Source organism: Juglans regia, chromosome 1 (assembly GCF_001411555.2).
Source record: "Juglans regia cultivar Chandler chromosome 1, Walnut 2.0, whole genome shotgun sequence".
NCBI classification, from domain to species: domain Eukaryota; kingdom Viridiplantae; phylum Streptophyta; class Magnoliopsida; order Fagales; family Juglandaceae; genus Juglans; species Juglans regia.
The window spans coordinates 5,613,262-5,640,185 of NC_049901.1; the positions used below are offsets into that span (position 1 = coordinate 5,613,262).

At 39.5% G+C, this 26,924-nt stretch overlaps 2 protein-coding genes across 2 annotated transcripts in view; one reads left to right on the forward strand and one right to left on the reverse strand.

Annotated features, from left to right (window-relative positions):
* Positions 1–2,315: 2,315 nt before the first annotated feature.
* Positions 2,316–2,693, forward strand: LOC108987996 (probable pathogenesis-related protein ARB_02861). Its single transcript, XM_018961075.1, has one exon. It carries the CDS (start codon positions 2,316–2,318, stop codon positions 2,691–2,693), a length of 378 nt encoding a protein of 125 aa, XP_018816620.1.
* Positions 2,694–3,989: 1,296 nt separating this feature from the next.
* Positions 3,990–26,924, reverse strand: part of LOC108988100 (protease Do-like 7) — a 34,679-nt gene continuing 11,744 nt past the window's right edge. Inside the window, exons 12-24 of the mRNA XM_018961218.2 lie at positions 23,799–23,879; positions 17,576–17,625; positions 16,542–16,707; positions 15,809–16,318; positions 14,794–14,976; positions 14,238–14,340; positions 13,787–13,957; positions 13,624–13,703; positions 13,317–13,544; positions 6,105–6,320; positions 5,748–5,905; positions 5,278–5,389; positions 3,990–4,576 (exon numbers count right to left, since the gene is read on the reverse strand). Of these exons, the coding sequence (XP_018816763.1) occupies positions 4,400–4,576; positions 5,278–5,389; positions 5,748–5,905; positions 6,105–6,320; positions 13,317–13,544; positions 13,624–13,703; positions 13,787–13,957; positions 14,238–14,340; positions 14,794–14,976; positions 15,809–16,318; positions 16,542–16,707; positions 17,576–17,625; positions 23,799–23,879 (2,235 nt within the window). The 3' untranslated portion in view covers positions 3,990–4,399. The remainder of the gene's footprint in view (positions 4,577–5,277; positions 5,390–5,747; positions 5,906–6,104; positions 6,321–13,316; positions 13,545–13,623; positions 13,704–13,786; positions 13,958–14,237; positions 14,341–14,793; positions 14,977–15,808; positions 16,319–16,541; positions 16,708–17,575; positions 17,626–23,798; positions 23,880–26,924) is intronic.

Below are 26,924 nucleotides of genomic sequence, written 5' to 3' on the forward strand. Positions count from 1 at the left end.
ATTCTTACCTCAAATAGCAAGCTTTTTAGACTAAAAATGAACTCACTAGTCCGAAAATCTCTTTGCAATCAAACCCAGATTCACGCTCTTAAAAAAAAAAAAAACCTAACATAAAAAATTTGTGACTAGTTGAGAGCAATTTCGAGACGAAAGAAACTAGAAAGGCAGATGGGAACAAGGTGGAGAGGAAATGGGCACCCAACGGAATTGGATCGAGGTAGAAATCCAAAGAGATGGGTTTCAATCTGCATATGGGTTTCAATTGAAGAAGAAAACTTGGCAAATGGGTTCAATCGGCTTTGGTCTCGCATGCAGAGCAAAAGCGAGAAATACAAAATGAAATGGGTTTAATCTGCTTTCAAGTCCGTTTTCTCTCGTTTTCCTTCTTTTTTTTTTTTATATCAGTTGATGTGATGCCACGTCAGCCGACTGCATGACTGTGTATAGAAACTATATCTTCAATTTAAAACTTTATTTGATCTCCACCCTATATAGCATCAGGAATAAACCATCCACAAATATTTAATTATTTGTCGTCACGCACTTTAATTAACAGGCAATTCCTACGACAGAGGAATATATTGCATTGATTAGCAAAAAAAAAATTTGATTAAAAGAAATTGATCAGAGAGCTCTGAGAGAGAGAGAGAGATCATCTAACACGATCAAGGACCACAAACAAAAAGTGCTCGATCAATCCTCTAGTATTCGTACTTGATCATGATGCAATTATAAGATGCTCAATCGAGATCGGTTATAAATTATTCCAGTACTGTGATATTGGCCTGGCATTACATTATTGAAAGCCCAAGTGGAAGAATAATGCCAGAGTTACACTTTATGCAAAGTGCAGGCTAGCTTAGCTAGCTAGGATGCTGCATTGATCTGATCTAGTTGGTGATGAGACCCATGCAAAGTAAGCTTAACCCGTGTGCCCGAATCTCTTAGCTAGATCTCGGAATCAAGCAAATAAAAACAAATTTTATACATCCTCAAGTTTAATTGAAGCTGGTTCCAGCTCGCTCGCTCTATATATAATATTATGGTGCAAAAGTAGTTCAATTCGATCTGATATGTTTCTTCATTTTCTTTATTGATAATTAGCTGCTGGATGATTCGATCAGTAGTCAAGACCGATCTTTCTGCGTCCTAGTCTTTTAACAAAGGAGTACACAGTACCGGAGCTAATCATTGTAAAACAATAGATCATGCAGATATCCATCGTTCTTATAAGGTCATCATTTTTGGGGATGGTTTATTTCCCTACTTACTTAGCTCTTTCATCATGTTAATTTTTTCATAATAAATATCTCCACCATCTTTATAAGTTCATAGCTAGACATTAAAACGCATATTTTATATATATATATATATATATATATATTCTTACTGAAAGGTATATATTCTTTCTGAGACAGTAAATTAAGCAGAAAGTTATTGGTACCGCATGTGGCAAAGGGAATATATACCTATTGTCTCATCAGCTAAAGAGGCTCATTAAAGGCAATCTTGCAGCCTCACGAAAGCTAGCTTGGAAGAAATCAAGATGGAAAAGACTTATTCTAGGTAATTTTTTTTAATCGCCGCCAAAATTATATATTATTACTAGCATATTAATATAAATGCCGAAAAATTTATTTATTTACCGATGTAAAATTTAAGCGCCAACAATAATATATTTTTACCCGTACATAAGCAATTGCCGATATTATAAACTCCGACAATTCTTAGTATTTTTGTAGTGATTAAGGGCTGTTGATAATCTTCTTGTGCAACTTGTAGTAACAGTACTGTCTACAATATATATTACCATTTTTCTAAGCCCTATTAACCCTCGAAAATGCAGCATATCCATGCCCTAATGCCCATATCAAAAGGCCATCGACACAAAGGTCCCCCAACATTTACAGCAGCCACATGCAATTCGTTTTCAAAGCCATTGCATCCCCCTTCAAACAGGCTCATTATAACGAGTCCCTCTCAGCACTCACCTATGCATTTTTGCACAAAACTAAATTAACACCCTTTGGAGTTGAACATTCCCCATGCACCAAAGGTACTAAAGCCATATAGTCATATACACCGATTAAGCTACGATTCACTCCTCACATCCAGTAGCTCTCCTTTTCTCTTCATGTAATCTCCCTCTCTGGCTCGGCTCTCTTTCTCTCTGACCCCTCTGCATCCATAAACAAACGAAGAATCAGTCACACGCGCGTCCTTTTCCCCGGGAAATGATGTCACCAACACATTGCTCGAGCCCTCAGAAACTTCTCATGCTGCTGCCTTTTCTGTTCATGTCATTTTCGTTAGCAATGAGTATTACCCTTCCACAGAAGTTGGACCAAACATCGGTGCCTCAGGAAGCAAATGCTGAAATAAAGTGCGGAACATGCCCTTGTGTGAACCCCTGTGCCCAGCAGCAGATGCCTTTACCACCACCACCACCGCCGCCGGCACCTCCAAAGAATCCTTCCACACAGTATTGCACTCCTCTGGCACCGCCACTACCACCACCGCCACCAAGATTCATTTATGTCACAGGTGTGCCGGGGAATTTGTACGAGACTGATCCATATAATACTTGGGTGTATTACTCGGGTGCTGGACAGAACGTGATTGGGATCATGAGGTTGCTGCTTTTGGTTGTTTGTGGAGTTGTAGAACTGATAGTGATCGGGTGGCAGATGTAGAGCATAACTGCTCTGTCAAATAATTCGTCGGGTTGGAGGAGATGGATCATGATCAATCAGTTACGTTCTTAGCTTTTATCTCATTAATGCTCTAACATGAGCTATATATTCGGGTTTTAATTCCTATATATGCTATTCATGTACTTGTCTCTTCTCTAACATATATATAATTGGTGGTCCATTATGGAGATTGAAATAAGCTGTTAATCTTTTTTATTTTGAACTTCCAGTTTTATTAAAAATAAAAGCAATTAGTATCTTTCTATAGAATATATAAACCATATAGACTCTGCATTTGGGGAGCACATCAAAGATAAAAGTATGCTTTTCTACTTACACTCGGGTATGCTTTTCTACTTACACTCGGGTGACTAAAAATGATCAGAAAGTGAGTGCTTGAATTCCGAGTGAGACAGAAAATGCAGAGAGGATGCTTTTATTTCAAAGTGTAGTGTAGGATTTTATTCTATTAGTGATGCTCACTAGTTATGAGAAAGTCGTGATTATTTAGAAAAAATTAAAATATATATATAATTTTATTAATACTCACTTAAAAAAAAATAAATAAAAAAATAATAGATAGGTAATAATAAGGTTATAAACCTATGATTATTCGATTATTTATGCCAACTTATGACTTGAAACTTGAAGTCAGTCTCTGGGACCCATTGAGCTATATATGCAGTAGTGTCATAGTCTGAGTGAGGGAGGATGCAACGTACGTACATTCATCGATATAAAACCGAACGGCCTGTTGCTTCCTCAGCCTTTACGAGTGTGTCGTGTTGTACTTTCTCGTTGTTCATATTGATCTGACAGATTTCTGCAAAAATTGATCCGTCCTAATCAAATTAAAATCTCATTCACTTACGACACCATCGTGGCAGTTTCTAGCTGTCAGTGACTCACTGCTAACTCCCACATGAAGAGTAGTAAATGAAGCTCTGTCCGCCCCATCATGGCTTGATTCAGGCTCAGAGTATCACAAAAGAGTAATCATACAACATATTATATATAAAAATATTTTTGTAAAATGCCCAAGTAGAGGTTGAGTTTACTGGTTTTAAAATGTTTTCTGGGGTTCTAGCAGAAATTCTTGCCACCTCTAAAGTCCAGTTTTCTCAATTCTGCCCGAGAGAGAGAGAGAGAGAGAGAGGTAGTTGAAGCCCATTAAATACAAAGCCGATGCCCATTCCGAAAGCAGCCCCTCAAAAATTAATTAATATGCTAGAGAAAAACATTTGCTCTCTTGGGGATGGGATAATTGAGATGCAAAATGTATCGATAAATAAGATATACAGCTAAAAATAAAAACGGCATTCATACATGCACAATAGCCAAAATACATGTTTCCAATACAGGGAAATAAACAAAATACAGGGAGAGAAAAAGATTTATTTCCTTTTTCATCTAATAATTCACTTGTATGAATATTTTCAGTATTACAATGAAAGAAACCTTACATATACTGCTTCAATATATTTTAAATTAGCTGTCTCTCAATACCCAATTCTCAATCCCCTAAACAAAATGCCTGTCGAAACCCAAGAAATCCGGACATTTCCCATGATGACTTTGTCCAAACTGAAGCCTGAAGCTCCAATTCGTGTCCGAACTAACAATTCCAGAAATTCTTTTATGCTTTTAAGGTGCTATTTCCCCAAGGAGAAAGTGTCAGGAGTCTAGTTCGATTCTGCGTGTTTCTTTCATACATTAGCGCAGCCCAAAGCCTTGATCGTCTTTCGGCTCCATATTGATGTGTCAGGATCAAATCTCACCTCCCATGTAGGCCAGTAGTGCAAATCCTGCTTCAACGTTAGCACCCGAGGCTTCCCATTCAGGTGGACTGTCCTCACGCGGACAAACTCCCCATGTTCTATTTCCTGAATTAATGTTTAGAGTTGCATCATAAAACTAGCCAAAAGTAAATTGAAATTGCATACCATGCCTTTGTTTGACTATCATATACAGCTGGCGAGGCGCTTGATTAAGTTGGAAGCAAAAACAAGCATATCGTGATTGATAATTCACGTGCGCTGAAAATAGCATCTTATAAAAAGGACCATTCTCTATGAAAATATAAAAGTAATAATGCAGCTACAAGATTGTCCGTTCGGTGTTCTTGTTAGTCTCGCAAATGATTAAGTTAGGTCATATAGCCACAAGATATGAAAGATCTTGGAGGCCCTGAAGTCAAAGTGAGGCTTAAAAAATCCACATTATGTTAAAATCAGTTTATCATTTAAAAAAGAAAAAGAAAAAAAAAAAAAAGAGAAACCTCAAAAGAAATACTTTTATTTCCTTTTGTTCTTCATGTTTAGCATTTAATACTCAGCATGTAGCTTCCCTTGAAACCGGAAAACCATGTCATAACGTTTTCCAATTGGCTACCAAAATCTAATATCTAAATGAAATGGAAAGAAAAAGAAACAAGAAACAAAAGAAAATGGCGAGTTAAGGGGGTAGGAGATTCTTGTTGAATTTTCAAGTCACAAACGCATGCCAGTTCATGTTAATGCGTACATGCGTGCACATGTAGGCATGTACAAAGAGAGAGGAGGAAGAAGAGAGGTAGCAGATATACCTTTGTCACATTAACAAAAGCATCTAAATCAGGAGTCGGTTTTCCATTAACTTCAAGTATCCACTGAAGTGCATATAGACCATACCTATGCACTGGACTGCCATGGCACCACCTGGTAAATTTGACAAATTGCCAAACATAATAAGTTGAAACTTTGGAAGGGCAAGCACTGAAGTTTTATTAGAAATGTAAAAAGAGTAGGGAGGCAATAAGCTAGGATTGGCCTGGACTGGTGTCAACAGTGTAAAAAGCACAATCAAAGTTGATGTTTGGTGACATATTATCATTCCCCACCCAAATTTTGTTGGTACAATTTCCCTCAACATCCAGAAACTAGCAGTTTAAAAACATTTGGCCGTGCAATTGTTAGCGAGAATGATGCTAATGGAGCAGGTATTGCACGGAGGTTTCTGTTACCTCCATGTAAAGAAAAAAAGCACAAGATATATGGTAACGATTGAATTTCATACCTTGCCACATACACACCATGACCTTCTTCAGGAAGAAATCCAAGAGCACGTACTGCTGGATGAGGATCCTGAACAATGCACCCACACCAATTTATCACACGAGTTGTGCCATTCCCATCCCTAACATCTGTCCCCACAAGAATCTCAATTTCAAGTCCCTGGCAAACCATGCAGATCAAAGTATGAGCAATGATTCATTCACTAGAGCTTTCTTATATAAAAAAAAAAAATTAATGCACAAGAATATGGAAGCAGATGAATAAACTGAGGCAGGCCTTTCTTCAATCCCTTCTCCAAAAAGAAAATATTAAAAGGAAAAAAAATTGAAAATCTACATGGGAGACATTATTTGCTCACCTGCCGGAGAACGGTCATGTTAAGCTTCTGATCATTGTTATCATATTTGTCTAATGCTTGGCAAGCATTTTCTATGTCACGGAAACATGTAACGGGCTCTTTGTTGATTGCCAAAATCATGTCTCCTTGTTCCAATAAATTTTCAGCTTTTGATCCAGCTAAACAACCCTTCACACGTAAAACCTGCCGTCTGATTGGATCTTTATTGACAAGAGCCTACAAGGAAAGCTCACCAATTACTGAGTTTAAAACCATGATATTCGTATTACAACAATATCATCGAAGAAGCACAGCAAAGAAAGGCACCAAAGCAACATTATATAGATCAACTTATCATAATGTTGATGTCTAGGAAAAACCTGGAAAAATATCTAAACCTGGAAAAATAGTTGATGTCTAGGCAAAACCACTGTTGGTGAAAATATCGGGGGCACTCAAGCACAAACAACAAATATAGCCTAGGCACAAAGCACAAGCACAAATTTTTAAAAATAATAATGTACAATAAAAAATAGTAAAAAATAAATAAATAATTTTTTTTTTTTTTGATAAGTAATCGATAATATTATAAATAGAGATAGGCAAAAACCCAAGTACACAAGATGAATACAAGAGATAAAACCTATCTAGGTCAACGAAAGGGAAGCTAAAAAGTCATGTACATTCAAGCCATTAAAATCTATAGCAATGGCCCATAACATTAAAGTACTGAAAAGTAAAGCTCTAAGTTCCCCCGGCGACCGCTCCTTGTTTTCAAAAGTCCGATCATTGCGCTCTTTCCAAATACACCACATGATACAGATCGGGATCATTTTCCACACCTCCTTAATTTGTTGGACTCCTCTCGGAAGTGTCCAACTAGCCAACAGATCAACCACGGTTTCTGGCATCACGAAGGGTAGCTCTACTCGACTGAAAACTTCCACCCACAAGGCTCTCATTATCTCGCAATGTAACAATAGATGATCCATTGTCTCACCTGATCTCTTACACAAGCAACACCAGTCTAGTACAACTAACCGTCGCTTCCTCAGGTTGTCAGTGGTCAGAATCTTCCCCCTTGCTACTGTCCATGTAAAGAAAACCGCTTTCGGAGGCGCCTTATTTCTCCGAAGTCTCTTCCATGGGAACTGAATGGTTGTGGTGTGGGAAAGGGACTTATAGAAGGATCTAACTGAGAAGATGCCCTTACCCGTCGGGTTCCACCATAAGCTATCAGCTTGCTGTCTATTCGGCTTCACAGAATATATGAGGCTGAAAAAGGCTTCAAAAATGTCTACTTCCCAATCTTGTGCCGCTCTACTAAATGTCACGTTCCACTGCACATGATCCCCTGATATAATCATAAGGTCCTCAATGGATGCTTCCTGGTTGCGAGCCACACGAAAAACAACTGGAAATGCATCCTTTAGGGCCTCACTCCCACACCAAATGTCCTCCCAAAACTTAATACGGGATCCCCTCCCCAACACCATTTTAGAATGAGTAATAAAGTCCCCCCACCCATGCCTAATGTGTTTCCATATCCCCACTCCACTTGCCCCATTTACCTCTTTTGTGCACCAGCCCCCCCATAAGCTTCCATGTTTATACTCAATCACCAGTTTCCATAGAGCTTCGGTTTCCAAATCATACCGCCATAACCACTTCCCAAGCAATGCCCAATTGAATGTTCTCACATTCTTTATGCCCAACCCACCTGACGAGATTGGTCTACATACCTTGTCCCAGCTAACTAAATGAAATTTGAATTCATCCCCTATCCCACTCCATAGAAAATCACGATATAGTTTCTCAATCCGAGCTGCTACACTGACAGGCAATTGAAACAAAGATAGAAAGTATGTAGGTAAGTTAGAAAGGGTACTCTTAATGAGAGTAACCCGGCCACCTTTCGATAAATACAATCTCTTCCATCCTGCCAATTTCCTTCCTATCTTTTCAATAACAGAATCCCAAATGGATGAGGCCCTAGCATCAACCCCCAAAGGTAATCCCAAATAGATAATGGGAAGAGAAGCTATCTTACACCCAAGAATGCTAGCTAACTGCCTAGTATTGCTCACATTCCCCACTGGTACTAACTCTGACTTGTCAAAATTAATTTTCAGGCCTGACGCTGCTTCAAAACATAATAACAGAGCCTTCAGTGTCCTCAACTGGTTGTGATCCGCCTCGCAAAATAAAAGGGTGTCATCTGCAAGTAGTAAGTGAGACAACATGATAGTGCCCCTATTGGGGACACCAATCGGAAAACCAGCCACCAACCCATGCGTGACCACCGCCAATATCATCATACTCAATGCCTCCATAACGATAACGAAAAGAAATGGGGACAGAGGATCTCCTTGTCTGAGACCACGAGAGCTGCTAAAGAAGCCAGTCGGGCAGCCATTTATCAAGACTGAAAATCTGGCCGTAGAAATACACCACCTGATCCAACTACACCATCTCACCCCAAAGCCGCATCTACCCAACACATACCAAAGGAAATCCCAGTTTACATGGTCATATGCCTTCTCCATATCTAATTTGCACAGAATCCCTGTGGATCCAGCCTTCAATCTGCTATCTAATCCCTCATTTGCAATAAGAACTGAATCCAAGATTTGTCGCCCCTTAACAAAAGCATTTTGTGTTTTCGTGATAATCTTCCCCAATACCACCCCCAATCTGTTAGCCAGAACCTTTGAGATAATTTTATACACTCCATTCACCAGGCTGATGGGTCGAAAATCCTTAATCTCCACCGCCCCAATCTTCTTAGGGATCAACGCAATAAAAGTGGCATTTATGCTTTTCTCAAACTTCCCAACCAAAGAAACTTCCTGAAACACATTCATTAAATCTTCTTTCACCACTTCCCAACAAGAGTGAAAAAAGCCCATCGAGAAACCATCTGGACCAGGAGTTTTATCTTTGACCATACGTCTCACTACTTCATACACTTCCCCTTCTTCAAAGGGCCTTTCTAACCACGCCGCTTCTAGAGGCTCAATAGTATCAAAACCAAGGCCATCCATCTTTGGCCTCCATCCTTCTCTTTCTGTAAGTAGTTGTTCATAGAAATCTACCACATGTTCACTAATCACAGGGGCATCATTACATACCATACCATTTATATTCAACATTTCAATGGTATTATTTCTTCTATGAGAGTTGGCAACTCTATGGAAGAACTTTGTACTCCGATCCCCTTCTTTCAGCCACAATGCTCTCGACTTCTGGCGCCAAGAAATCTCTTCTAATGATAGTACTCTCTCTAATTCTGAAACCAACTCAGTCTTCCTCGATATTTCCTGCGGTGCGAGAGCTCTAACCTCAAGTATATACTCGAGCTATTGTAATTCATCCACCATGCATTTCTTACGCTCCCCTAAATCTCCAAAGGATTGTATGTTCCAAAACTTAAGGTCATTTTTCAAAGCTTTCAGTTTACTGGCTAAAATGAAAGAGGGGTTACCATGAAACTGATAAGAAGACCACCATTGCCTCACCTTATCCACAAAACCTTCACTTTTCAGCCAAATGTTTTCAAACTTAAAATAACGGCACCCACTTCGAATGCCCCCACAGTCCAATAAGATAAGAAAATGATCTGAGCAAAGACGAGGCAATCTCTTTTGGCACACCTCCGGATAGTGCACCTCCCATTCCGGTGAGATGAGAAATCTGTCCAGCCGGGACCATGTCTGATTATTCGACCAAGTGAAAGCACCCCCCAATAGAGGTATATCCAACAAGTTTAACTCAAAAATACAATCAGAGAACTCTATCATTGCAGGTCGCATCCTACTCTCACCCAACCGTTCACTTGTTGATCTAATGACATTAAAATCCCCTCCTATACACCACGGAAGTTCCCACCAACTGTGTAGCCCGGCAAGTTCCTCCCATAACAATCTTCTGTCATTGTCCACATTTGGACCATACATCCCAGCAAAGGCCCACGCAAAATCATCTATCACACTCTTAAAAGAGCATGCCACTGTATATTCCCCCACAAACTCCTCCATTTTGTCAACAACTCTTTTATCCCACATTACTAAAATACCTCCTGAAGCCCCGTTTGAAGCTAGATACACCCAATCTGCATAAGTACAGCTCCAAACACTTCGAACTAGTCTTCTAGAAATAGTTTTCAATTTAGTTTCTTGTAAACATACTATGTCCGCCCTCCATTCTCTCAGCAGATTTTTTATTTGAAGCCTCTTATTTGCCTCATTTAACCCCCGGACGTTCCAAGATATGATTTTTGGCTTCATAAAGGAGAAGCAAGCCCCTTCCCTTTTGATCTTTCTCGGCTTGAACTTCCTTCATAATTTAACGACCAAGTAAGGCGCTTGAGCTCCCGCTGTTTTTTCGCCCCTGATTTCTTAGCTTGTGAGTGGCCCGCTTCTATTGCAGTAAGTAGCGCAAAAAACTGCTCTTCATAACCCACACAGTCCATACCTATCAAGTATTGCAATTCTTTCACCTTTTTTAGCATCCAATCCGGTGTAGTTGATTCATTTGGAAGTAAATGTTTCAATGGGATAGGCTCCCCTACACTATAAGCCCACTGCGTAGAATGTATCTCCCTCTTTTCTTCCTCCCCAAATAAATTTCTACTCTCCCATTCAACCACAGCATCACTAGATGGAAATTGAGTCTCAGGAACTAACACAACCTCACTCCCAATGAGCCCAACATCCACCACCTCCAGCCCAGTCCCCTCTGCCCCGAAAACTCTAGCTTCAGTACCATCGTCGTTTCTTATCAGCTCAATATGATCCTCGGAGTGGATCTGAAGTTCCGGCAAGGAGGAGGAGCCTCCCCCTAGGTTCCTCGGCACTGTCTGACTGTTTAGATCTACAGCAGCTACGCTCGGTGGCTGGTTTACTCCCCGCGAGATACCTGGTAACCCCCCCGTCGCAGGACAAAGAGGGGACTCCAGGTTCGGAACCTCTGCCTGATGCAGAGGGGACGCCGGCAAAACAATGGTGTCGCCGTGTACTCCGTCATCTCTCACCGTGAGTTGAGAGAGACCCAGTTTCACCGTAGGCTGTAGCATAATGATGGTGTTGCCATGTTCGCCGAAACCATCTGCCGGTGGTATCGCCATCGCCGATGGTGTCGCCATGTTCACCGAGCTCGCCGGGGCCATCTGATTCGTCACCGGCAGGGATGGAACCGACGGCATCACCGAGACAGACGGAGAGCGTCTCCTCCATGCATACGAGCCCGTGGGCTGCATTTGACACCCAGGCCCAACAGCACGGCCCATCCCTTCTAATGCTTCAGCATGCTTGATGTTTCTGGGCCCCAACAGCTCCTAACCCGCTAGCCCAGAGGCCTTACTCAGTTTATTGTTAAACCCATAATTCCCTTGACCCATACCCCCCTCACCCAGACCCGTGCCCCTCTCCTCTTTATCCTCTTGAACGCAGCGTTTTAAGGCATTTATATTAAGCTGTAAAACATCCACTTGTCTCTGCATATCCATCACTGCCCGAAAGATTTCTTCCTTATTTGCCCGACACAATCTCTGCCACCACCCTCACTGCTCTGCTCCCCTACATGAACAACGTTGCTTACAGACTTTTGCAACGGCACTGCTCCACCCACCCCAGCAAGTTGACGTGATGGGTTCAAAACCCTCGGGTTTTTGAAAGCCTCCAGGTATGAAGGCTGAGCTGCCATCCTTCCCGTCGTCGACGGCCCTTTGTAACCACCACGCCCAGCCTCCTTCAAGACCTCCACCATCCGCCTCCAACCCCTTCCATCCCTATCTTCCGGAATAAAAATGCAGTTTCGACGGCCACCTCTCCCGTATTCCACCAAAGCCATGAAAACTCCCTGGAGATTAGAACACCTCTGTGCTATGAAGCCCCTGTCACCTTCCCTATGCCCTGTATAGAACTCCTTTCTTCCAGCCATTAAACAATCTTCCAAAGCTTTAGTGAACCAGTGCACTGTAACCAACTCCAGACTCATTTTCTTCACCAGCTTCCACCCCTTTTCGGTAATGAGAATCCTACACCCATCCCTTACCACCTCAAAAGACTTTAGTTCTATGTTTATTACTCTCCGATGATCCATATTCCTTCCCTTTGAACTATCAAACTCCCACCAACTCCATTGAGATGAAGCAGAAAGTTTACGTAGGGAAGTTGTACGGAGAGAAAAGTTTTAGAGAGAGAAAGTAGGCACTATTTCAGCTAATAACTTAAATAAAATTTTAAAAGGTAAGATATTAGCATCTTTAGCCTAGTAACTCAGTTTGTTAGAGAATTATCCAGCATGACATAAAATTCAACATAGCATTTTATATAATTCTTGTGTTTAAAAGAATGTGCATAACCAAGATATTTGATAGCCAAAATCAATAAAAAGGTTGAATTAAAATATACGCACAAGGTAACGAACAAAAAAGCATGGAATTGTAGGTATTGATTTCTATGATAAAACAGGCAGTAAAATGCCATCTTAAAGTATACAATCCTCGTTTATTGTCCCCAAATAAATTGTTCAGACAAACATTAATGGTTAAATATGATATATAATATTTTTTTTAAAAACTATAAAAGCGTGCTTTTTGAGCTTTAAGCTGACTAAAGTGCCAAGCGAAGTGCTTTGACCTTGATGCTTCGTGCTTAAGCATGCTTTTACCAAAAGTAGGCATAACATTACACTCACTGAAACATCAGTTAATAAGGTTCTTTAAAACAGATAATCTAAATGCACTTGCAAGGCATGGGCATTGATAGGACAGCAAGAGCTATTTATTTTTCATCGGATCTGTTTACGTTCTTTTTTCACGCTCTCATTCCAGTTCTGATAGGTTTCCACAGACACCACAAAGTTGAATTTTAAAATAGTCCGACTCTAAAAGTAAAGCAGGGAAAAAAACAACACACACGTAAAGAAAGTCCTTATTGAAATCTCCAAAACTTAAAGAGAGACTTCGTTTTCTATCACCAAGCTCCATCATACAGGCTATTTCCTCTGCATCTTTCAGGAACCACAATATTATATCAATATCAGAATTTTCTATCCATTAAAGATAGCATAAGCAATACAAACTCAAAATAAAAACATATACAAAGAAACAAAGCCACTTTCTTCATCATGAAAATAATGAATGTCTCAAGGCTTATTCAAGAGACCAATGCATTTATAATGAAAAAGGGGCAAATGAACAATAAATATTTTCTTAGGAAGAATATGTACTTGCACCCAATCGTCGCTGAGTCCAAAACTCCGAGCCTTTGATAGCAATGTAGGATAAAGTTCAACCTCTAAAATTCTAACAAGCGGCATTGGCCTTTTGACACCATTTATGAGAAGAGGTGTCCCTTTTGCACCAGATATGATTTTGTCAAGGACTTGGCTGATTGCATATATTGGAATACCCCTGACAAATTGATGATCCTCAGACGTATTGCAACCAAATTTCAGCTGCAATCAAGAATATATGCATCAGAGCTATGCTATAATAAGGCATGAGGCATATCAGAAGCGATATAAAAATGGAAACCTGGGTTGAAAAGCTTCCCCAGATAGCTTGGACCCTTCCATGCTCATCAGTTAACACCCCCGAAAATGAACTACCAAAATCTGACAACAGAAGACATCATATATGCGTCAAAGTAAAAATCTGGACAAGCAAGATCTGCTTTAACAACTGCAAGTGCAGTTACCAGTATCAAGCTCAATGACTTCCATATTGGTTGCTCTGTATCGTGGACAATCAGCTGAGCCAATGTTCAATGCAGCGCAGGGATTGGTCACAATGGATTTTCTGGATGTTGCTTGTAGGCTTCTACTTAACCCCACGAGATAAACCGAGTCACCACGACGTAATGCAGGCTCTGTCTCATAGAGTAAATAAATAAATAATATATATATACATAAATCCTTCTTAAAATGCCTCTTTTAGGTAAAAGACCCGTCAATCTAGGAATAACAAAATTAAAATATCATTCGCAGATGTGAAAGAAGACCTGATATATGCAATATGCCTACTAAAATATGACTAGTCGTGAAAGGTGTGAAACAGCAAAATTAGACTTGTGGAATATGGAATCTAACAAAGTAAAATTAAATCAACAAAAAGCAGTTGAAGAACTAATGCGAAAAAGTCAAAGCTACCAGGAAGTAACTCAGCAGCACGAACTGAGGCACCATTAGCTCCCAAAGCAGAGGGGTCATATGCAACAAGAGCATAATTGTGAACGGGATGGAGAAAAACCACCTATAAAGAAAGTGGACAACTTAAGCTGAATAACAGACAATGTTTTCTAACATCTATTGACATTAAGGGCTCGTTTGGACACTTGAAGTATCTCATAATTATGTGAATAGTAGTGAAATTGTCTGTGAATAGTAGTGAAATGGTTTGTAGTAGTGAAATGGTTTGAGTTAAGATGTTTTATTGGGTTTTGAAAAATGAGAGAGAAAAAGTTGAATAAAAATATTATACAGTTAAAAAATTATTTGAATATATTTTTGTTTTGAAGTTTGAAAAAGTATTGATATTTGTGTTTTGTTTTTAAGTTTGTAAAATTTGTAATAATTAGGTAATGATTAAATGAAAAAGTTGAAGATTTAAAATTGAAAAGTGTTCTGTGTTTGAGTGATGTCTGGGAATGAAGTTTTGAGAATTTCTCATCTCATCACATTATCCAAACGTACCCTAAAAACTCACCTCCCCAGGAATTTCAATTGGAAAAGCAGCAAAGGACAGCATCACGTCAGAAGCAGATATTGCAACTGTGTTCTTGTCAACCACCACAAGTCCCATGCTTTGAGAATGATATATGATGACACCAGTGCCAAAAAAATGTTGTGAATGGACACCATCAAGCATACACGATGGTGGCACATGGACCTGCAAGCATAAAGACCATCTTGCTAACAAAATCTAAGCTCTGGAAACAAATAGTTCCATAAAAAGTGAAACCATGGGGAAATGATTGTGAACCAAATATAGCAACAACATTGATATAAGATGGAAAAGAGGCTTCAAGACCAATAAATAAATAAGGAAAACATAAGCCTACTACTATAGATTTCTGAGATATGATCCAAACACTGACCAACCACATTCCCTGATGCAACCAACTAAACAAATCACACAAATAAAGATAAGGAGGCGCCCTGAATTGGAGGGGCCACAAGAGGTGGGCTTAAGCCAAAAAAGTGAGTAGTCAATAGCATGTTGGGCAGTATGCATAACATTATAAACATAAATTTTCACATGAAAGGTGGTTCCCTTCCTAGAAAATTATGGATAGCTATCATAACGAACCACATTGACACACTCGTACAACTTAACAAGGAACATACTTCAAAACAAAGTTCAAAGGGTATGGAGGGTAAAGCATGAAAACATTTGATATTTGACATGATAAAAATAAAACAAAATGCACAACAAACTAGTTGGGAAAAAGCCCGCCTGGTCAGTCAACTATACACAGTTGATAGAAGACAATTAGATTTGACATTGTTTGTTTTCACAAATCATCTCATCTCATTTTATCTCATCTGATCTAATCAATACAACTTTCTCAAACTCCCACACAATATACAATAAACAATTCAACTTTTTCAAATTTCAAAACAAAAATAATATTAAAAAAATTATATTCTAACAATATTTTATTCAATTTTCATCTCATCTGTGTAAACAAACGAGTCCTTAATATTTCAAAGAAAATTACCTCAAACATTACAAGAGTCGGCTCTATCACTCGTTCAGAAAATGAAGCATTGGCTGTTGTTGCTGTTGCACCTTGAAAATCTCTTAAAATAGCATTTTGCACAGTATTAGGATCCTCCAACTTAACTTCTCTTGTTTCATGCAAGGAATAATCAGAAACAACATTTCCATCAGCAGACAAATCCTCTTCAACTCGTCGTTTCTTAGACCCAGCAGAGTCATCCTGCGGTCGTGCATCGTCAGAAGCATCTTCACAATTTGTTTCCATACTAGTAACACTATCAGTCAACTCCTGGTTGTTACTCTGATGTAAATGGTCCATGCAGTTAGCCCCACCACTCACTGAAAAGGCCTGGACTCCCAGACCCCCGACATCATTGAGACCAGTGGATAGAAGATGAGAGTCAGGTTGAAAAGCAGGCTTTGCAGTCCACAGACCAGTACTATCATCACGGGTGTATATCTGTGGAGGGGCATACCATTCATGGCGATCTACTGTGACAAGTACAGACTGCAGCCACAAAAAGGGTCAGAAGAAACTAGAAATGAAGAAAGGGGGGAGGATACAGGCTGCAGACCCACACAAGCTTAATGAACTGGTAGGCATCAACAGGTCCATAACATGACTAAACTAAACCAAAAAGAGACATCAATGGTAAGTACCAGTTCACCATGCTGATAAAATACGATGTGATCCACTAGTAACCCTTATCCAAGTTGTTTAAATCACATACCTTCCTGCGGTGACGATCCGTGTAACTTATATATTCCAATGGCACCCGAACACCCCTGGACAGCTTGAACAGAACGGCAATTAGTTCCTCAAGACAGGATATTTCTTCACCAGCAAATTTCTTAATGATGGCATGACGAGGAACTCCTGCTCGAAAGAGCATATATCTGCAATATAAATCAATACTCCCTTATGTTAAGAAGGCATATAGTGTCAAAGTACAAATAGCAAACACAAATCAAACCGATGTCAATCAAATGATTGAATTTTATGCAAAAAAGACATAGCATTAAGTTAACGTTGGCCAATGTGGCAAGGACTTTGGGACGATGATACCAAATTTAAAAACCTGCTTGTACAGTGGGACAGGAGGTAAAAGGTATTATAACTGGGTTCTCATCACGTAAGGCTTAGATGATCTCCAAATGTGTGCCAGATGGCGATGGAGTAGCAAATAAAAAATGTTACAACAAATGGAGAGAGTTTAATTTATGCCGTGAGCCCGCTTCAGAGAGGCCAAAAGTCATAGGCTCAGGAAAATTTTGAGAGTTGTGAGAACTCGGGAAACAGTTACTTATCTACTTCTGCATTGTCCAGTTGCTGAAGATTTTGTCCCTAGTGTTCTCTTAATTTGGAGACTGTAAATGAGATGGTTTCAAGCTTTTTGGTTGTTGGAAAGGAAAGTATGGACAACATAATAGTTTTAATATTTGGATGGTTTTTCCATTATGCCTTACGTGAACTACTAAAAGGAACCCAATATTTGGGCTCTTGAGGGTTAGGGCACTCAGTTTTATCACTTCAATATACGTTTTGAGAGGATTGTATGATGGGGTGTGTGCTCTTTATAGTCTTTTTTCTTTTAACTTCTTTCTTTCTTTCTTTTTTTTACTTTTATTATTCACTTATTACAAGAATTTCAGACTGTAAATTCCTAAAGAATTTTCTTGTACAATATTATCTCATTTTAGCAATAAAATTTTTGTTCCCATATAAAAAGTGTAAGAACTTCATATTAAATCTAATAAAACTTACCCTGGTTCCGTAACATATACAAGACCACAATGGAAACGGAAATTTCTGGCCTGCATTAAGTCAACTAAAAGAATTACAATGTCTGCTATAGTAATTAGAGTTACATAAGATAAATAACTAGCAAAAAGCGACATTTAGTACACTATAATTTAACACATCTAGATTCAAAAAGTCTGGATTCACATTAATTAGAGTTCAGATTAAAAAAAGAGAGACTAGAAAACTAGAAAAGAAAGTGTCCGGTAAAACAAGAAATTGATATTCGATGTAACATGTGAAGCCTCGTTGGTTAATTCTTGAAAAGTTCAAGCTAATAGCTGATTTTTTTTTTTAAACTCGTAAACAGTTTTTTTTTTTTAATTGGCACCGGGTGTCCAGGAACGTCCCGACTAATCCCGAGAGTGCACATGCCCTTGACAAGGATTTTTTCATCCAAACTCCAAATAAATAAATAAAAACCAAAAGATTTTATATGGTCAATGGTGATAGGTTAGATGAAAATTATATAATTAACTTATACAACTACTATATAAAATAATATTTTAAAAAACTATATATACTACTCGGTCGGTCCAATCTGGGGTGAAAAAACCACACCTTGCGACCAAACCAAAAACCGAAATCCTAAAATTATTTGAACCAAAACTGACCAGTATAATTATCGATCTGGTCTAGGGTGAAAAAAACACACTCCGCAACCAGACCAAAAGCCGAAACCCTAAAATTATATGGACCGAAAATTACCAATATCTTATCTGTCCGGTCCAGAAAACCTGACCAGACCTTACCGGTCTGGACCAGTAAACTTACAGCCCTACTCAAAATTTGATTCCTAAACATCACTCAAACACAACAATTTTCAATTTCAAATTTTTAAATTTTCAAAATTTTCATCTAATAATTACTTAATTATTATTCAAACACAAAAATCAATACAACTTTAACAAACTTAAAAAAAATATATTAAAAAATAATATTCAAACAATTTTTTAACTTTATAATATTTTTATTCTAACTTTTTTCTCTCTCCTTTCTCAAAACTCAATAAAAACATCTTCACTCAAATCATTTCACTACTATTCGTAAAATTCTAAGATACTCCAAGTGTCCAAACATGCCCTAGTTAATGCCATTCGTTGACAAAGACCCAAATTAAATATAATAATAAAAATAGTAAAAGTTTTTTGTGACATGGAACCTCAGCATGATAGAACCCTTCGAACCCACCCACATATGACGTCACTCATCCATAGAAAAATGCTACTTTGCCCACTCAATTTGCCCTCTCATTTTGACACCTCATGAATTTTAATTTTTTTTTAATTTTCTTCTTTACTTGATAGTTAAGGAAACGACTATTAGTGTATTGATTTTTTTTTTATATTTTTTAAAAATGTTTTAAAATGATAAAAAAAAATTGGAAAAAAATAAATACACCAATTTGGCCTAGCGGTCAAATAGAGCGGTGCTACTCAGGCGGCAAACTAGCACCGCTCCCCATCCATATACATCATCATCCACCATAACCACATAATATTTGATAATACAGAGGAACTCCTAGAGTGACAGAACCCAAGATGTTTTTTGTTATAAGAAGTAAATTTTATTGATATGAATGAAATAGGCATACCTATGTACACGAGATATACAAAAGAATGCCTAAATACATTCTAGAATCGCTAAATTAAGGATAAGAAGTCATAAACATTGTTTCCATTAAGCACAATGGCTGAAAACCAAAGCATTAAATTGAGTACAAAAAAAATTCTCAAGCTTCGTCATTGTGCGCTCCCTATCTTCAAAGCACCGCGCATTCCTTTCCGACCAAGTACACCACATAATGCACAACGGAATCATCTTCCATATTGCCGCCACTTGGGGACAGCCTTGAATTTCCTTCCAGCAAGCAAGTAAATCAACCACCCTCAATGGCATTACCCAAGCGACATCAACTCTTCTAAAGATCTCATTCCACAACACTCGTCACCTCACAATGCAATAATAAGTGATCCATTGATTCTCCATGTTTTTTGCACAAATAGCACCAATCCATCACAATAAATCCCATCTTCCTTAAGTTGTCCGTGGTCAGAATATTCACAAGAGCAGCGGTCCATCCCAAAAAAGCTACTTTGGAAGGCACGCCAGACCTCCAAATACTTCTCCACGGGAAGGGTACATTACCTTGTGATGCCAATATTTTGTAATATGCCTTGATTATAAACTTCTTGCTGCCAATGGACCTCCATTGTATCCTATCCCCCTGTACTGTTATACTTCTTGTGGAGTATATCAATCTGAAAAATTCTGAAACGGTATGCAATTCTCAATCATGAATATCCCTATTAAATAGGACATTCCACAAGTGAGAATCATGAGAAAATGCAAGCAGATCCGCCACAGAAGCATCCCTGTTAACTGCAATACTATAGAGAGTTGGGAAGGCCTTATCAAAAGCACGATCTTCACACCAAACATCATGCCAAAACCTGATTCTGGTACCCACTCCAACCACAAACAGATATGGTTTTCGAAACAATGCCAACCCCTCCTAATAAATTTCCACAAGCCCACGCCATACCCCTCCCCCTTCACTACATTGGAACACCAGCCCCCCAAGCACTTCCGTATCTAAAGTCAATAACTTCCTTCCACAATAAGTCCCCCTCTAAGTGGTACCTCCATAGTCTTTCCCCAATAGAGCTTTATTGAAAGTTCTCAAGTTGCGCACTCCCAATCCGCCAATCGAGATTGGGAAGCAAACTTTATTCCAATTAACAATATGGAATTTTGTTTCCTCCCCCACTCCACCTCTCAAAAAAAGCTGAAATATATTCTCAATCCTATTCGACAACTCTGTAGACAACGGAAATAGAGAAAAAATAGGTCAGAATATTAGATAAAGTGCCCATAATTAGTGTGAGTTGACCCCCTTTCGATAAATACAACTGTTTCCAACTAGCCAACATTTTCTCAACTTTCTTAATAACCACATCCCAAATAGCTCTAGCTTTAAAGGTTGCCCCCAACGGAAGACCCAAATATTTCATAGGCAAAGAAGACACTTTACAACCCAAGAGACTTGCCAGACTGTTGATTCTAGGCACCACACCCACCGCCACCATCTCGGACTTACCAAGGTTCACCTTAAGCCCCAACGCGGCTTCAAAGCATAACAAGAATGCACGTAAAACTTGAATCTGGCCAAGATCCGCTTCACAAAAGAGGTGAGTGTCATCTGCAAATAAGAGATGTGAGATTATGATAGAGCCATTAGTACCATTACCCACCGAAAAACCGGCTAAAAGACCTCCTTCAATAGCAGCTTTCACCATCCAACCAAGTGCCCCAATAACAAAAAGAAAAAGAAAATGAGACAATGGATCCCCTTATCGCAATCCACGGGTGCCATTAACTAGCATTGAGAAGCGAGCGGTAGTAACACAATGTTGAATCCATGAAATCCACCTATCACCAAAGCTACACCTCTCGAGCAAATAAAAGAGAGATTCCCAATTCACAGAGTCATATGCTTTTTCCATGTTAAGCTTGCATAGAATGCCTGGTACTCCCTCCTTCAACCTATGATTCAAGCACTCATTGGCAATGAGAACTGAATCAAGTATGTCTCCCCCGAACAAAAGCATTTTGAGGCTTAGAAATAATTTGTTCCATTACCAAGTTTAGCCGATTAGCAAGAACCTTCGAAATAATCTTGTATACCCCACTCACCGAGCTTATAGGGCAAAAATCCTCAACTTTCATAGCCCCATGTTTCTTCAGTATGAGAGAAGTGAACATCGCATTAAGGTATTTCTCAAACTTTTTGAAAGAGTGGAATTCAAGAAAAACCTGCATAATATCACATTTCACAATCTCCCAACAAGCTTGAAAGAATCCCAACAAAAAGCCATCCAGACCCAGCGCTTTGTCTTTAGCCATACCACTAATGACCTTATAAATTTCATCTTCGTCAATAGGTCTTTCCAACTAGCTCGCATTCTTCGGATCAATAGACTCAAAAAACAAATCATCGAGCTTCGGTCTCCAACAGGTTGGCTCCATGAGAAGGTTCTCATAATAATGCACAATATGGTTCTCTATTTCGGAGGGGGAAGAGAGCACTTGATTACCTGAATGGAGTGTCTCAATAGCATTGTTGCGCCTATGTGAATTAGCCACTTTATGAAAGAACTTCATGCATTTATCACCTTCTTTTAACCAAAGAGCCCTGGATTTTTGTTACCACGAGATCTCCTCCATCAACAATACCCTCTCTAGTTCATTCACAAACGAACTCTTCCTCAACAATGCCTCCTCCGAGGTGTCTTTCGTCAATTCTCACCCCTCTAACTCCTGTAGCTCCTCCATCAAAGCATTCTTCGTCGCAGATAATCAATTGCAGATCCGATCCATCTGGCACCCCCAAAAAGAGCGCCTCTTTCCTCAAGTCCTTGTCCAACTCCATGTGACTACCTCGAGGGCCCACTCCTCTAGTTTCCGACTAGATTTCCAGTGCTAGGACACCATTGGTAGGGGCAGTGGCCTCCGACACTACTCTCTATGACTGCCCAACCAAGGAAATGGGACAGTCAAGTATACTTGTAGCCCCTTCTACTATAACTTCAACCCCCAGCAGTCTAGTCAACGGGGTTGTCATCGTAGGTGCACTGGCAACCACCGTCGAGCTAGTCTTTGTTGGTTCCAACATGTCGAGGGCTAGGGGGATGTCAGTGTTGCTCGATCTCGCACCTTCGTGCTCTGTGAATTCTACCGTCGCCAGCGTACCATTCGTCGATGGTTCCGCATTTGCAACCTTCGGCAAGGTCACCTGAGTCTTCGCTGGCGACGATGGCTCATACCCACTCACCGATGGGCAAGCTCCAACCAGCATTCTTCTCCTCCAAACAAAGCCTGCCTGTTGTTTGGAAGGCTGCATACCCATGGGCTGAAGCCCAACACCTGGGCCTAGTACCTTTTCCTTCCCTTTAGGCTAACCCTGACCTGTTTGATCAAGAGAGCCTGAAATGACACTCCTGTTGTTTTCTACATTCAAACCACCACCCAGGCCCAGGCCCAAGCCCACCCCATTTTTCTCCTTAATGCACCGTATTAGCCAGTTAACTTTATCAGTCATTTCACCCAACTGGCTCTTCATTACAGTCAACACTTGATGCACCATTTCCTCATTCAGACCAACAACACCCCTGCCACCCCCCTCGCGTCTCTGGGCACTTGCAGAAACGGTGGCACCACCTGACCTTTGCAGACCTACCGCTCCTAGTATGACATGTTCACGAGCCAGCTCCGAAACCCACGGTTGTTGGAGTACTTTCCTATACGACCGAGTATCAGAAGTGGCTACCGTCGTCACTAGCGGTGACAAATGAGCAAGACCACCTTCTCTTTCAGCTTCCTTCAATACCTCTACTAGCTTCCTCCAGCCCATGACATCCCTATCCCCTGGTATGAAGATGAAACTCCGGCGACCTCCCCCACCATAGCTTCCTCCAGCCTATGCCATCCCAATCCCCTAGTATGAAGGTGAAACTCCTACGACCTCCCCCACCATAATCCACCAGTGCCATGTAAAAGCCTTGGGAGTTGGAGCAATGCTGTGCAATGAAGCCCCTGTCCCCTTCCCGATGAGCGATGTAAAACTCCTTTCTCCCAGCCTTCAGACACTCCTCCAAAGCTTTAGTAAACCATCACACCGTAGCTAGCCCCAAGCTCATATCTTTCACAACTTTCCATCCTTTTTTCAGTTAAAAGCACATAACATCCTTCCCTTATCACCTCAAACACCTTGGATAATATAGTTAGAAACAAGCCATCAAACGCCCGCAACCACCATTGGAATGTTAAGTGTAATGGGGACAATTGTTAAGCATGTAACATGCACACATAATCAATGTTTAGAATGTCAATATCACAACTTTTTTTTTTCTGCGAGTAATATCATCACTGCTTGATATTAGCCTTGTGATGCCTACCATTTTACACAGTTTAGAACCCAAGATGTTAACGCCCAGAACTCATCCCAAACCCACCCTTTGATCAGTAGGTTGCAGCTTGCCTTTCCAACAACATGCAATGCATGTAATGCACATCCAATCATGGTCAAAGAGAAGCAACGATGGAGAGCACAATAGCAGTAAACAAAATGGAAATTAAAAAGTTGTCAATCTTAAGAATCAAGCAATACATGCCGAGTCCAGCCTACCTGTTGATAAGAAAGAGGGTGAATCACTGCTCCACTTACTTCTAAGAAGTGATCAGGAGTTATTAAATGTAAATCCTGCACCTGAAATATAAATTGGTGATATTAAATCTTGCACCTGATATATATATATTGAAGATATTAAATATTGCAATAATTAGATAAAGTAAAATCAAAAGATTTTGTTTATAGGTAATAAGAAGTTTAAATTTTTTAAAGTAAAATCAAAAGCTAATAGAAAGAATCCAAGTATAACCAAGTAGTCAATGCATATAAAACAAATCTTAACAAAAACTTCTAACATGCAGTTAAATCTGAGAGCTAGCACATACCTAGCATTTAGGGGTGTCCATGGATTGGGTGGTCTAAAAGCCAGCCCAGACCAACCAAAACCTCTCAAGGCTCATACCTGAGGTTTTTTTTTTCTTTTATAAGTAATAATTTATTCAAGAAATAGGCATAAGCCCAAGTACATAGGACGTATACAAAGGAAACACCTACAACTTCCACAAACGAAAAGAAACTAAATGCCAGAAAACTAAAACAAGTGCAGAAAATTATCCTCCATTACAAACACTTTAACCCAAGAACTCAAAAGTACTCAAGAAAAATCCCTAAGATCTCCCAATGAGCATTCTTTATCTTCGAAGCATCTCCCATTTCTTTCAATCCATATGCACCACATAAGACAAAGAGGTATCATCTTCCAAACTCTCACCGTCTTCTTACAGCCCTTCAAACCCTTCCACCCTTCCAATAAATCCACCACTTCTCTAGGCATTACCCAATGTAAACATGTCCAACTCAAAACCTCAGTCCACAAGAATCTTGACACTTCGCAGTGAAGAAAAAGATGATTTACAGATTCTCCTGCCCTTTTACACATGACACACCAATCAGCTATAAACAGACCTCTCCTTCTAAGATTATCAGTAGTCAATACTTTATCCAAAGATGCCACCAAAAGCAACCTTACTGGGAACTTTCACTTTCCATATACTTTTCCAAGGAAAAACACAACTACTATGACTTGACAAAAATCTGTAATAAGATGAGATTGAAAACTTAGCATTTCCAGCAGGGATCCACACCATACTATCCTCTCTTTCAAGCACCAACTTTGAACTGTAGAGTTTAACCAGCAGAGCCTTAACTTCATCCACCTCCCAATCATTGACATCCCTTTTAAAAGTGATATTCCATTCAACCTAGTTATTATTACTGCAGTAAGAATCATAAATAGATGCATTATGATCCCTGGCAATTCTGAAAATTGAAGGAAAAACCAGCTTGAGAACAGTATCCCCGCACCACAAATCATGCCAAAGGAGAATCCTCTTACCATCTCCCACCTTCAATCTGAAATTATTGGAGAAGGAATCCCAACATTTTCTAATAAATTTCCACAAACTAACCCCATAAGCACCACTGGCAGCTTTAGAACACCAACCGCCCCACAAACTTCCATATTTCACTTCTATCACATCTTTTCACAGGGCTTTACTCTCCAAATGATATCTCCAAAGCCATTTTCCAAATAAAGCTCTATTATAAACCCTTAAATCTTTTATCCCCAAACCACCACGATCCAGTGGTTGACAAACCTTCTTCCAACTAACCAAGTGAAACTTCTTTTCCTCACCATAGCCTCCCCATAAGAAATTTCGAAATAAACTCCCAATCCTCTTTTCCACACTTGCCGGAAGAGGAAACAGAGAAAGGAAAAAGGTGGGAAGGTTGGACAAAGTACTTTTTATAAGAGTTAGTCTTCCCCCCTAGACAAGTAGATCCTCTTCCAACCCGCTAACCTCCTTTCAATTTTTTCAATCACCCCATCCCATATATTGACAGCTTTAAAAGAGGATCCCAAAGGAAGCCCAAGATACCTCAAAGGCAAAGAAGAGATTCTGCACCCCAGTAAATTCGCCAGGTCTGATAAATTCTGAACATACCCACAGGAACAATTTCAGACTTCGACAAATTAACTCTTAACCCCGAAGCAGCTTCGAAACATAGCAAAAGTGCTCTTAAAACACAAAAATTATCCGAATCAGGCTCACAAAAAATCAAGGTATCGTCAGCAAATAACAAATGAGAGATCATTAAAAAATTCCTAGTCTCATTACCCACCACAAAACTGGACAGCAGATTACCCTCCACAGCCCTCTCAATCATTCTACTCAAAGCTTCCATAACCATAACAAAAAGAAAGGGGGAAATGGGATAGCCTTGCCTCAAACCGCGAGAACTACAAAAGAAACCAGCCGGTTCACCATTCACCAATATAGAAAATTTTGAAGTCGAAACACAATACTTAATCCACGAGCTCCATTTAGCACCAAAACCAAAACTCATCAGTAAATAAACAAGAAAATCCCAGCTTACATGATCGTAAGCCTTTTCCATATCCAATTTAATAAGAATCCCAGCTTTCCCCACCTTCAACCTACTCTCCAAACATTCATTAGCAATTAAAACAGAATCTAAGATCTGTCTTCCTCTCACAAAAGCATTTTGAGATGGTGAAATAATCCTCTCCATCACCCTACTCAAACGATTTGCCAGCATCTTAGAGATAATTTTATAAATACCATTCACCAGACTAATAGGCCTAAAATACCTGAGGTTTAGGCCCCTAAGGAACAGTTGGGCGATTTTTCTTCACCCAAGGTTGACCTCTAATGAATTGGATATAACACCCCAGTCCTACATTGGGAACAGATCAACCCACATAGAGTGGGTAAGTTACAAAAGTAGTCATGGGTGCCAAGTCCCACATTGGTTACTTACAAGATGAAATTGGTCTTTATAAGTGGTCCTAGTGAAACTTCAGATTGATTAGTCTTTTTGGGTTATCACGCAAATGTAGCTAGTGCTTTCTCTGGATTGTTACATAACATTTGTAATGAATTTAACCAAATCCAAGGAAACCCCAATTTATATCAAGGCTATACTTCAAAACGACTAGTCATAACATTGCTTCATCAACCATCTATATCATAGAACTTTTCATGCAACCAAGACAATCTTTTTTACGCAAGTGAACATAGGGTGGTCCAAGATAAAACTTAACAATATAATTTATGTAGGTTTTCTTAAAGTATTACCTCAAGGAGATTCTTACATCAT

What these genes read in the sequence shown, in the direction of transcription:
- LOC108987996 (XM_018961075.1), top strand. Translation starts at nt 2,316, where the DNA reads ATGAGTATTACCCTTCCACAGAAGTTGGACCAAACATCGGTGCCTCAG.